The following is a 14,216-nucleotide window of genomic DNA, read 5'->3' on the forward strand; positions in this document are numbered from 1 at the left end:
CTGAATATTGTTTGCGGTTCTTTCGGCGTTGCGTCCCTTTCTCTGAAGATATTTATTTTGTGGAGACTTCTTCCAACTACCACCTGCGACCGTGCCTGTCCTCCACATCAAAACTTCCAAGTGGTGAGTTAACTGTGCCACTTTCCTCATTTCTGCTAAGACATAGCTGCGATTGTCATTAACGAGCGTTTTTTAAGACTTAGCTACGTTGTAAAAAAAGCGCCGACTTTCTGTGTTTAGGAAAGTTTGAAAGTGTTTTCAACATTTTGCAAACTGTTGACAACTGTCATTGAAATATGTTGTACGTTGGTTTCAGTGTGATTTATAATACAATATTTGCAAGATTGCCAAACTTATAATAGTTGCGTTTTTTGTTTGTTGGCATTGGTCTTCAGTGTGCCTTTGTGGGACATGCCGATCTGGGGATGGCTGTAGATTTTAAGAAAATGATAAAATGTGCTTTTAAATATATCTAAAATGCGAGTCATTCGCGCCTATCTTATTTAGTGTTACAGTAAAGCATCTTGTGATAAAACTATAAGCGAAGACGTTTCGCTATATATGCGTGTCGAATGCTTTATAATATTAGCGGACTTACTGTTACATTCCAGACATTGTAGTTCATGTTATTGACGCACGTATTGCATATCCTTAGAATGGTGCAAGGATTATCGACGTTCTGCTATCGCCATCAATCAGTGACTATCACTGACGAACTATGATGTAGTTAAATGAATTGAACACAGCAAGGAGACTCAGTAGTTAAAACGTTGGTCTAACATCTAGAGAAGCAGCATCAAGACAACCTGTGATTATCCTGGTTTAGTTTATTCCTGTGACTCAGCTACGCCGAATGCCCAGGATGACTGAGATCGACGCAGTCGATTATCTTCGAATTCATTATCAAAACCCAAAATTTCATTGACAGGGCCTTATACCAGAACTTTCATTCATTAAAAAACAAATTTATGTTAGTAAAAATATAATGTACATTAGGTGTATCTTTTTACCAATAATTTTGATTTCAAACAGGCTGCCAACCTTCGACGAGAAATAGTTTCAGGTTTGAGTTTGTAATTATATAAAGTGTTCAGGAAAACCAGAAGTCAAGGGATTGTACAAGGGTTACTGAGATTCTTTCCATAGAATCGAACAAGCACCCTAAAAGCCTCAACTAGCTGATGCCATTCACAGCCTAACAACCTAACAAAATGTAGCACCGTCCGCGCAAAAAAAACAAAAACAAAAAAACAAAAAACAAAACGCTGACATTCGGCGCAGTCGCTGATGGGACCAACCGTAAAAGCATTTCCCATTTGCGATCGCTCCCACAGCTGAATGTCAACTTGATTGACGCAGTGTAGTTACATCGTAGAACTGATTTATGTTGAATTATCCAGTGGTAATGTATCATAGCTCTTCTGATTCGATGTAATGAAGAATTATATGTGTTTAAAGGTATAGACAACGCACTTAGAACGAAAAAGAGTAGATGAGGAAAGAGTTTTATAGCAATCCATTACCAAAGGGAGATGGTTACTTGGAGTTCGCTCAAAATAAAGAAATGTAAAGTAAATTATCATGATGCTACAGTATCAAGCAAGGAAACTTCTCTCTTATGTTATTCATAACCTCATTTGTTTGATATTAAATCATAATTTGTGCACTAGTAAAAGTAAATAAAATCTGTTGTTCATTATAAATCATACTAAAACCAACGTACAACAGCTTTCACTAAAAGTAAGATATAAATGTCGTTTTACTTTCCGTTTTTCCAATGTATAAGCAATTTGTAATTTATTTACTACAAGCTTTCTTTCTCTCACTGGCGTTTACGCTGTCTAGTACACGTTCCGCTTTTATTAGCTCGTGGCAATTATTTAATGTTGCTTCCGCACGCTCTTTCTGACGACACATACTTCAAGGTATTCTAAGGATGGAAAACCGTGTACATCATTTGTCTGAGAATCGTGGTAACTTTGTTTCATGTATGATCGTGTTTTAAGTGTTCATGTCCCGTATATTCTTAGGCATAATTTGGAGTCTGATCTAGCATTTGCATAGACGAGCGCGTAAAAACCGCCTAAAATCACCTTAAGCTTGCAGGTGTACCAGTCGACAGTCTTCCTCGCAGTTTCTGTCCGGGTTTGTGTCACCTTCATATGTCGGGAGCTAGTGTGCTGCACTTTACGCTATACTAGCCCGTGAATTTATTTATTTACTAAAATGAAACATTTAGTTAGTTGCGTAAAATAGATTTCATCAATATAGTTCACTTCATACTACCGTTTAATATGTACAATGCCGGAAAAATTCAGTATACCTGCAAAGACGAGGTAAATTTTGATCTGGTGACGGCAAATGTCAGCTGGAGGATAGTAGATGTATTGATAATGGTTTCAACATCGTCCGCCAACAGATAGCTTAGCAATATAGCTGCGTCTTAATAGCGAATGCGCATAGCCAGAAGGCTCAGTATGCTTCAAACATGTGAAGCACGCAGGCAACCATTCCACGGAGACGCTCTCGTGCTTCCTACAGCCAACTGAGTGAATTTGAAAGGAGTCAAATCGTAGCCTTCGGAGTGGCAGGATGGTCCTTCCGGAGAACTACTGCACGAGTTGGACGTACTAAGTAAGTTTTGCAGTGATTTTGGTATCAGTGGTCACGTGAAAATTCTCACACCCATAGACGAGATGCTGGACGTCCCCGCAGCTCAGACGCCCGTCACGGTCGTCGTATTGTACAACTACCACATGATAGGTAAGATGGCTTGTGAGCTCAGACAAGTCAGCACGAGCTGTTGCGAACGGGTTATTAGCAGTGGGACTACGAGAACGCTCATCTAGCCTGTCTTCCGCTAATGCTACAGTGCCGAAATGCATGGCTCGACTGGTTCCGTCAGAGGATCAGTGAGAAGAAGGAATGGTGCCCCGTGGTCTTCAGCGACGAAAGCAGATTCTGCCTGCACGCAGGTGATGGCCCTTCGTGTGTACGACGTCGATCTGGTGGGTGCTGTCTCGTAGAGTGCATTCGTCCAAGACACACGGGTCCCAGCCCCGGTCTTATGGTCTAGGGAGCGAAAGCAACAACTCTAAATCACCATTTCTGGCTGGGCCGCTAACCAGCACTCGGTTCGTGCAGAATGTTGTTAGACCCGTCCTTTTGCCGTTCTTGTCAGAGGAAACTGATGTGTTGCTCCCACACATGGTCCGTGAATGTCAACTTGTTCTGCTAGATATGCAGCATCTTCTATGGCCAGCACTTGTCTCCAATCGAACATGTGTAAGGCATGGCGAGACGAGAAGACACTCGGGGTACTCGTCAACCAACAACTCTTGCAAAAATACGTGACGAGTTTGAGCAGGCGTGGAATAACGTGTCCCAGACCAGTATTCGCCATCTGTAACATCGACTGAAGGGCAGAGTCAGCGCCTGTACTGCCACCAATGAACGTTAGACCACGTCCAAATAAGGGTGTTTCAGCATGGGTTATCACCTGGTACCTCAGAATCACTCCCGGTATTGATCTGTAAATACAACCAGTTCATGTACTCCTTAAGCATTGTTGCAACAATAATTCGCGTATCAGTGGGAAATAGGTGTAATAATTATTATCCGGCACTGTATACACACTGCGCAATAGAATTACAAGCTCACTTTTTCGAAACTCCGTTATTATATCCCATTGCGACGCAGCAGTTCTGTAATGGTGCAAAAGATCTGCGCCCTTGAGCTCAGAGATCCACGTGGGGTATATGGTCGGTTAATTATGCCACATTGGCACCAAACTCCATCATAATTCTGGCCAATGCCACCTTGGATGTGTCATATGACGAAGGGAGGGGGGGGGGGTGTTGACGAAACTCCCATCGTGTGACTATGAGACTATTGCCCACATTTCTGTGACACCTCTGAACTCTGAAATGGAGGTTATAACTGCGGCGCCCTACTTTTAAATCATGCAGTTTTTGCACGGGTTGCCGAGGAAAACATTTCAGACACACGGCCGCTCAGGATCGACAAGAAAAGGCCGCAGGGGGTGGCTTAAAGGTCGTCAGTGAAACCACCTCTTTCCTTGGGGTGTTGGTTCCCACATATTTCGCTGGTGAAAACGACAGTTCACAGTGAGACGAGCAGCAGGACAACATTCTTGCCAATTTTTGACATGTCCGGCACCTCCTGGATGTTTCCACACGTCTCTAATTCGTGGGCCAGCAAGCCCACTGAACGTGGTCACCCCAATTTGGAGTGCAGAGGGGCCGAAACTTTTGTTCTGGTATGCAAGGTGGAACCATTAGGGACCGTTGAAAACTAATCGACGAAATGGTGTTCACGTTCCTTCAGTCCTACTGTGGCGCGTCACGGAGGGGTTGGACAGCGACACATGCGTGAATACAGCGGTAAAGTGTCCCTCTAAGACTCCGCCACCGCCCCCCCCCCTCCCACCCTAATTGGACAACAATGTTTCCTCAGGGCCACTAGCAGATGTTAGAGTAGCCTGTCTGCAGGTGCCAGCGACTCCTTGTTGTATCCCTACTTATACGTTTTCAACGTGCTCAACGATGCTGAGCGGCTCGAACCGAGGGTGTCACCGAGCTGGTTGGTCTCGGAGGGAGCCTTTGTCACTTTATTCACTCATGTGTCCCTGTCACACCATCCCGCGATCACGTCACAGGAGGAGGCGGAAAAGAAAGGATGAAGAAGCATAAAAAGGCATTTCTGCTTCGGTTCACGCTCAAATTCCGTCGATTGGTTTGAATGGTCCCATGTGCTGTCACCCTATATGTCATAACAAAAATGTATATCAATCTGCATTCTAAGGTCAATGTGACCGCAGCAATGCGATGTCCCCGAAAAGGGATGAACCGGCAGGGGGAGGGGGTGGGGCGTAGGAAGGACGTCACTAGTGGTAAAATTCGTGAAAAATGTGGTTCCGCTGCTCGTCGCACTACGAACTGTTCTTTTCAACAACGAAATGTGTGGAAACCAACATCCCAAGGAAAGGGTTGGTTTCATCCATGCACCTCATTCTACCCCCGAGGGCTTACCATGTCGATCCTGAGTGACTGTGTGTCTCAAATGTTTCCTCAGATACCCACAATAAAACCACGTGATTTAAACCCCAACGTAAAGGAGTGAAATGTGGATAAGAGAGGTATGTGAACTTCCCATACTGTGACACATTCACGGTGTGGTTGAGCGGAATTGTGATGAAACCTTTAACAATGTGAGATCATTAACCGATCTTACACCTCGCATGTAGGTCTGAGTTTGAAGCCTCGCCGAGACTGTCGATAACGACTCAGAACGCCTCGCTTTTGTACCGTTAGAGAGGAAGCCTGTAGAGACCTATAAGCAAAATTTCAAACTTACGTGTCGCATTGGAAATAAATACTTGGTTTCGAAAAAAGTGGTCCTGTAATTGTGTGGCACAGTGTACATGCAGAGTCTGTCATCTGCAGTAGGTAGACTGTAGAGGTGGCGTCCAGGTGGAGGTCAGAAAGTAGGAACACAGTTCAGAGCTCACGTATTCAAATGTGGAGCTTTAGTAATCTGCTGACTGAACAAGGTTGAACAAGACTGAAATGGAATGGAAAGTGAGGAAACGGAGTGACAATATTCACTAGGATGAATGCATGAATGCAGTTTGTAGGAAACAGGCTACCATGCTTCCCGAGTGAAAAGTCTAGAAATTTATCCAGTAAAAATCATGCAGCAAACCGCCAAAGAAAGCGAACGGTATCGCTTTACAAAGTCTTATTTAGCTGCAGAAAATCTCCACAAGAAGGTTAAACAGAAACCCAGAGGCAAGAAGAGACGTACGTAAGATCAGGGGAAAGAATAGTACATACCAGATTTAAAAACACTGTTAGTGCAATAAAACTTCCAATTCCATTCCCTGCAACTTTTTTAGCCTAATTTATCTTTTCTGTTTAGCTTTTCGTTTTAGCTTTCTACCTATGTCATAAACAATGCATGAACTCTGTTATTTTAAAATTTTTAACTAAAGCAGGGTCGTTATTAAAATGTGTTTCTAACTTACAGTTTTGGTACGTTATTTTTAAAATAATGTCAGCTAGTTAACAAATAGAGTAAGTGCACGAGAGAAAAAATTCATTTTTCTATCGTTAATAGATTATAAGAAAAGGTGTACTGAAAATAGTCAATTTAGCATGGCGGATGTCGAATGTACCTTTTCGCCTTAAACCTGCAGAGAAAAATATTGCAGGGAGGTAGTTTTACGGGGTAGTGATGGTGGGGTGTGGGGGGCACGTCTTTGGCAGTTGTGCCAGATCTGTGCGGATCTGATCAAGACAGTCACCAGGACTGCCGTTACTGCCCAACTTCCGTTGAGGATGCTACTCTTCTTCTACTGGGTTGTAACGCAACACCGGTGTCTGATCGACCACACTGAGTTGCATGTAATTTCTCATAATGTTGACGACCAATTATAATGGATAATTAAGTGCATTTAACAATAGGACACCGTCACAAATTTCTGGTTCTTCGCATCCAAAAAGCGTTAATAATCTGCTGACTAAACAAGGCTTTCAGCGGTTGGGAGGGCTGAAAACATGCAAAAATGAAAACCATTAGAAAAATCGCAAAGTAAAACTCAAATAGCATAGTAATCGTGGTGTATCCTGGATGAATCCGTTTGGTCAGAGGATTACGTAAATGTAATTGGTTTTTGTCTGGGCATTTATCGACGAATCTTTATCGATATTTTGATTGATAGTAATTAGAACGTCGTCTGTTAAGCAAAACAAATTATCAGGATCAAGGAATTTTGATCTCGTTCTTCGTAAAATACATCAGCTGATTCAGAAGGATTTTCTAAAAAGTATTAAAATTAAGATGAGTAGGCCCGACTTCGAGTCTCGGTCCGGCACGGAGTTTTAATCTGCCGGGAAGTTTCATATTAGCGCGCACACCGCTGTAGAGTGAAAATTTCGTTCTGGAAACATTACCAGGCTGTGGCTAAGCCATGTGTCCGCAACGTCCTTTATTCTGCTAGTGCTAGTTCTGCAAGTTCTGCAGGAGAGCTTCAGTGAAGTTTCAAACGTAGGAGACGAGGTACTGGCAGAAATGATGCTGTGAATACGAGCTGTGAGTCGTGCTTGGGTAGCTGAGTTGGTAAAGGACTTGCCCGCGAAAGGCAAGGGTCCAGAGTTCAAGTCTCGCTCCAGTACACGGTTTTAATCTGCCACGAAGTTTCAAGAAGAGCAGTGTTCTCGTATAAGCATTTGCAGGATTTGTTGATGGTAGGTTCTCCGCCACAAATCATATTACGTCACTGGTGAATGAAACTGGTTTGACTGTCAAGAGAGCAGCACGTGAAGCCGTCAGTGACTACAGTTTCTGAATATTGTGAAATGATTTTTCAGAAAACCGAAAAAAATTATCTGTATGTTCATCCTTGTTACTGATAGTCTGCGGTTCTTCAACGGTTTACTTACGTAGTAAAATGAAACTCCCAGAGCTGTCGTGTTGATGTTAGAGTGCAACCAATTTTGGTTACTCAGTACACTATGCTCAGGCTTTAACTGAAGCTGAGGGGGCGAACTGCAATCGTATGTGGGATCGCATCAATGGCTAACATCTATGAACTGGCTTCCATAGAAAACTATAAAAGCAACGTTGTGTTTCCTACCATCAACTGTCTATACTGATTGTTGTAGCCACAACATCGCTTTTACAGTATTCCACGTAAGCGAGTCCATAGATGTTTGCCACTAACGAAATCGTGTTATTGATTGCAGTTTGCCCCCTCAGCGTCAGTTAAGGACCGAAGAAGGCGCATCAGGTTACGGGAATTGATTGCAATATAATAACATCAAAGCGCCAGCTGTAGGTTGCCCATTTTGTTACGTAAAGAAATTCGGGTCGTGTGCAAAGGGTGTTAGGAGCACCAAATTTAGGTGTCCAGTCTTACAGGAGTGAGTCAAAAAGTGAAATGAGGGTGTCAAACCAAAGGCTGAGATATTTAAATTCGTTTCCAAATTTTGCTTTACAAAGGAAAACCCAGGAGAAATGCTCCGATTTAATCCTCTATTAGCGAAAAGACGAATGAAGTGAGTTTTAGTATCAGTCGTGTAGAGGAACAGCAGAAATGGTTAATACTGAAGAATGGTCCAGGGCCCGATGGAATCCCCACAAGATTCTGTACTGAGATATCCCCTCTTCTAAGTACAATGTCCCGTAGATACCTCAGATACGAAACCGTGCCCAGTATTTGGAAGAAAGCGTGGATCACACCCGTCTACAAAAGGGTAGTAGAAGTGAACGACAAATCTACCGTCCAATATCCTTAACATCGATTTATCTGGGAATCTTATAACATATTGAAAGGTGGCTACACTGAGTCAAAGCGCCAGAGATTGCACCAAAGATTATTATTCCGCCTCCTCCACGGTGTAGTAGTAATTCAGAGGATATCGAGGGCAGTTGTTGTTCTGTTGGCCGAGAGAGTAGATGCTGTTCCGTTGGTGTAATGTATAGATGGAAGATGTTGCAATTGTCATAGTGTATTTGAGAAACGAGATGGGCTTTTGATTTATGATGTTGGTGTAATGAAAAATTTTCGTCAATACATAATGAGGTAAAAAGGTATTACAGTTTTATTTAATGACAATGCCTCTTGCTCACAGGTACAGTCAACAAAGCATCTGGTTCGTGTTCATTTATTAGACTTGTAATTCTGGTTTCTATGTGCAATTATAGTATTTCTGGTTTTTCAATTAGTTCATTGTAAATGGTGTTTAAAATATTTTGTCGTATTGAGAAAAAACCGAGCCAGATACATGTACGTTGAGTCACACTACCACACACAGAACAGTTACACTTGTGCTTTGTTGTTTCGTAGCTTTTATAGTTCCAATGGACTTTATTAATCAATTGTGTTAATGGAAATTCCTTGTCATTCTTTATTTTTTATTTTATGCAGTCAGATTGAGTGCTAATACTAGTCAGGGATAAACGGTTACGAGACTTCGTAACCAATCACACAGCTACTAAAATTATTCCATTGATTCTTTTTAATTAAGCCCCCATGCAATATCCCGACCTCAAAAAAATAGGGCGGTGTTTAGAGCATAATGACATCCTCCATGATGACCAGCATTAATTCAGAAATCAACTTACACTTTTCTAGGATCAAGGAAGTAAGGTAGATTCAGCATTTCTTTATTTAGAAAAGCATTTGACTCAACACCACGTCTATGCTTATTGTCGAAAGTACGATCACGGAAGGTATCATGCGAAATATGTGACTGGAATGAGGATTTTTTAGTAGGGATCATGTTATCTTGGATACAGATTCATCGTGAGACGTAGAAGTAACTTCGGGTGTGTTCCAATGAAGTGTATGCTTGCTGTACATAACGTATATCAACGACTTTGCTGACAGTATTAATGGTAGCCTCAGACTTATATAAAATGAGGTACTGTCTGAAAGACGGTGCACAACTATTGAGTCAGATCTTGATAGGATTTGAAAGTGGTGTAAAAATTGTCAACTTGCTTTATGATTTAAGAAATGTAAAATTGTACACTTCACAAAACGAAAAACATGGTATCCTATGACTGTGATTTCAATGAGGCCCAGTTGGAATCTGCCAACTCGTACAAATTCCTGTGTGTAACACCTGGGGAATATGAAATGGAATCAACAAATAGGTTCAGTCGTGGGTAAACAAGATGGTAAACTTCGGTTCATTCGTTGTAATCGACGTGGCTGGAAATCCGAGAACGTTTTTGTCGGTGTTTCCACCTGATAACAGCCCAGCCTAAGACTGACGTCATCTCTAATAATAACACAATATGGACCGATGTATTAAGAACTTGAGATGACTGTCTATGCCTAATCATCATGTTTACTGTGCATTATCATATTTGGGAATCAGCTGTGTACATGAAAATCGTCTTATAACCCGAAACCTAGGTTGTGCAGTAACAATAATAATATAGTTAAACGGACATGTTAATTTTACCTACTAACTGTAAGTACCCTCTGAAATGCTAAAAACCAGGTATTAGGTAACTGTGTCTGTTCGTTAAGAGTACTAAGCCCCCGGCACATGCTGACGGTGACAGATGAGGCGGTGTAGCTGAGAGGCACGTGCGCGCTGTGTGTTGCAGACTGCCGGCCGCCGGACGGCGGCCACGTGGGGTCGTCGTCGCGGTCCCCGGGCCGCTTCGGCGACTACGACTGCGACCCTCCGTGGGTGCTGGTCGAGTCCGCGGTGCGCTTCATGCGCACCAGGCAGGGCGACAACATCGAGTTCATCCTGTGGACCGGGTGAGTGGCAGCCTTCAGCCGCGTCTGTCGTCACGGTGCTTCCTGCAAATCCGCAGCTTTCTTAAACAATGACCCTTTTTATATGACAAACAGTCTTGCCCGTAAAAAACATTGATTTTGTGGTAACCAGTTTCGGTAAGTCTTTGAATATCTTTAGATCTCATACCATAATGGTAGGTACCATCGTGGTATGAGCTCTGAAGATAGTTGAAAACTGACAGAAACCGGTTACCACAAAATAAATGTTTTTAGCGGTAGAGACTGTTTGAGCTAATTTTGAAATCACTTTTACCATAACACTGTTCTCCACAAGAAATGTTCTAAAAGATTACTGATAAGCCTTTCGGTAGGTGGGAAAGTAAAGAACGCTACTGTGGCGACAACCTAGTGGGTTGTAACCCTATGATCAAATGATAATCTCCTGATTTTGTCTGAAAAACGAGGGTAAATGAACGCTTAGCTTCCGTTACCGCCAGAGTCTGGGTCAAAATTCCTTTTGTACATTCCAGTACGTGATGTATGTTGAAGAAGAAATATGACTTGGGTCTCACATCGCTTTATTTCCGTGATAGAAAACAGTTTGTGAAAACTGTCCGAAGTAATCACGGCAAACACGAATATATGGATGATCCTGGAACCGTATTCGTAGTTTTCCCCACAAAATGTGCTCCTTCTTGCCAACTTCAATTACAGTCGTAGTTTTCCCCTCAAAATGTGCTACTTCCTGCTAACTTCAATTACAGTATCACTTTCCGGCAATCAGCACAAGGAAAAATATAGACTCCCTTCTAAATACCGACTGCGAGCTTTCTTGGATTTTGTTTCTAACATCAGAGACGCATGTCTTTATTTGGAACGTTGCTTTTTGCTTTGTTGTGTACATGCGTGAATATTTGTTCTGTCCATGTTCGCTGTCCGTGTTTGTCGACGCCCAAAATTTTATACAAACAAGTCTCTCCCACATTGTAGTGTTTGACAACTACGAATAATGCGGCATTCTCTCTGTCTGTCTGTCTGTCTGTCTCTCTCTCTCTCTTAGCTGATTTTGTTAAAAGGGCGTCAAGTCTCCGTTGATCTTACGCGAATGTATAGTAAAGTTTTAAACATTGGTGTGTTCTTGGCGTATATGCAGTACTTTGAGCAAAAGTTCGGATACGTCGTTTCATGGGAAATACATTATTGACACCGTTAAGCCTGAACCACTGAACTGCGCTTCGAGGGGTTTTCCGTCTATTATAGTAATATATGAGAAGGATTTTCTGCTTAAATTCCATCTTCGAACGAATCACTATATTAACATCTGTCAGTTGAGTCTTATGCACATCGTATGCACAAGAAGATGAGATTGCTGTTCTGAAACCTGGGTGCGCTTTCCTTTTCAACTGTACCACGAGTTGTCAATCATGGGATACTCTTGGACGACAACCTGACTTCAGTTTAACACCATCCCTGAAAATCACAAGTAAATTCGGTGCAATGTATGAGGCAATGTGTAGACGCGATCTATGTGTTCAGTTTACTGCGAGTTACCAATTTTCAGACTATTTCATCGCAACGTCCGATGCAGAATTATTGTAGGGGCTCAATTTTTTACTGAACAGAAAACACAAATAAAGGAAACAGATTTGCTACGCCCTCATTAAAATGACATTTTGCAATCAATGATTCCTCACAGTAACTCAGGAAAAAGTAGCAATGTTCCTTCATTTATAGCTAACAGGGCAGCTCCTCCATGCTCATAAATCGCTTACAGAGTATAAACACCTTTCATTACTTGGAATCACACCTTCTTTACCCCACCTTTGTACTCCTTTTTCATTTACTGTTAATTTTTGCGCAGTTCACATCCTCATTTTCATCTCGCTACACTCTGTTTCTTTCCGTATTTTCTTCTACCTACCATAAGTATCCGTTCTTCTGATGTTACACCGACATTAATATATCCACGCAAAACAATACAACAAAAAATATGGGACCCTTGTATACAATACTTGCATATAACGCAGATAAAATTGATGAAAGAGAAAGACAAAAAATACATGTATATAAATAAACACGCTGAGAATATTTCTTCACACTACCAGTAAATCATTTTAAACTTTGCCGGCCGAGGTGGCCGAGCGGTTCTAGGCGTTACAGTCTGGAACCGTGCGACTGCTACGGTCGCTGGTTCGACTCCTGCCTCGGACATGGATGTGTGTGATGTCCTTAGGTTAGTTAGGTTTAAGTAGTTCTAAGTTCTATGGGACTGATGACCTCAGAAGTTAAGTCCCATAGTGCTCAGAGTCATTTTTTTAAACTTTTCCTGGCACAACATGTTCAAAATTCCTTCCGTGTTCCATTAACGAAGAGGAACTTTGACATTCATGTCACATGACATGTGTTCTGAAGAACCCAATTAATGACCTTACTTGCACATAACATCAACCCTTTGACGTATCGATCTTATCGCACTGAGCTGTTCAAGGATAAGACGTTCCATCCCCATTAGATTGTTAATATCCACAGTCAGCATTTATGAGCGGGCATGACACATGTCAGTACTGTTGAAATGGCTCATTGGTGAGCACTTTTTATCACTCTATGGGCGGGTATTATTGGTGACTATTTGTTAACGATCTTCCATTCGATCACAACAGATAAACTTGCAAAATAGATGTGTTAATATCCCGAAGACGATCCTTTATCAGTTAACTGAAACATCATGCGCAATGGATGTCTTTCTCATTCCATGATCAAGGACTGTCGGTTTCTAATTAATAGATTCCGTGGCAGATGAATAAGAAGGATAGGACTAATGCCTTTCCTTTGTAGCATTCGACAACTGGAATTTTTAGAAACGCACATTTTCATAAATTTTTCTTCAGATTAAGAAATATGTTGCATACTACAGACTTCTCTGAGCCAGGAATGCCGTTTTCGCTAGTGCTTTTTACGTCATTCTTGTCCCTTCCGTCATTGGTTAATTTGCTGCCTGCTCAGTAGAATTTCTTAACTTCGTCTACTTCGTGATCTTCAGTTCTTATGTTAAGATTCTATCTGCTCTCATTTCCGCTACTTCGCATTACTTTATTCTTTCTTCGATTTACTCTCAGTTCATATTCTGTATTCATTATACTGATCATTCCATTCAACATATCATGTAATTCTTCTTCACTAAGAATAGCAGTGACATCAGTGAATATTATCACTGAATCCGTTCACCATGCTTTTGAATCCGACTCTTTAGCCTTTGTTTTATTTACGTCATTGCTTCTTCGATGTACAGACTGAACAGAAGGAGCGAAAGGCTACGTCCCTGTCTTACATAATTTTTAATCCGAGAACTTCGGTTCAGGTCTTCCAGTCTTACTATTCCATCTTGGTTCGTGTACATATTGTATATCACCCGTCTTTCCCTATACTTTGCACCTATTTTTCTCAGAATCCCGAACATCTTGCCCCACTTGACAAATCCACTTATCTTTCTTCAGTTTTGCTTCCATTATCAACTGCGACGTCGGTGGGTCCTTACTTTTCCTAAACCAAACTGACCGTGAGCTGACAGATCGCCGAATTTCTTCTCTATTCTTTTGTGCATTATTTTTGTCAACAATTTGGATGCAAGAACATTTAAGCGGATTGTGCCATAATTATCGCACCTGTCAGCTATTCCTATCTTCCGAATTGTGTGGATAATGTTTTTCCGAAAGTCTGATGGTGTATCACCGGCCATACACATTCAACAAACCAACGCGAATAGTCGTTTTATTGCCCATTTCTTACAATCATTTTAGAAATTCCAATGGAACGTTACCTTTCCCTTCTGCCTTATTTAATATTAAGCCGTCCAAAGCCATTTTGAATTCTGATTCTAGCACTGGATCCCTGTCTCTTCCCTGTCGACTCCTGTTTCATTTTCTATCACTTCAAA

At 41.7% G+C, this 14,216-nt stretch overlaps 1 protein-coding gene across 1 annotated transcript in view; it reads left to right on the plus strand.

Annotated features, from left to right (window-relative positions):
- The window catches only part of LOC126203490 (acid sphingomyelinase-like phosphodiesterase 3a), a 1,221,386-nt gene that overhangs the window by 1,131,887 nt on the left and 75,283 nt on the right, over positions 1 to 14,216 (plus strand). Inside the window, exon 5 of the mRNA XM_049937847.1 lies at positions 10,144 to 10,303. Coding sequence (XP_049793804.1) covers positions 10,144 to 10,303 — 160 coding nt within the window. The remainder of the gene's footprint in view (positions 1 to 10,143; positions 10,304 to 14,216) is intronic.

Source organism: Schistocerca nitens, chromosome 1 (genome assembly GCF_023898315.1).
Source record: "Schistocerca nitens isolate TAMUIC-IGC-003100 chromosome 1, iqSchNite1.1, whole genome shotgun sequence".
Classification (NCBI taxonomy): Eukaryota; Metazoa; Arthropoda; class Insecta; order Orthoptera; family Acrididae; genus Schistocerca; species Schistocerca nitens.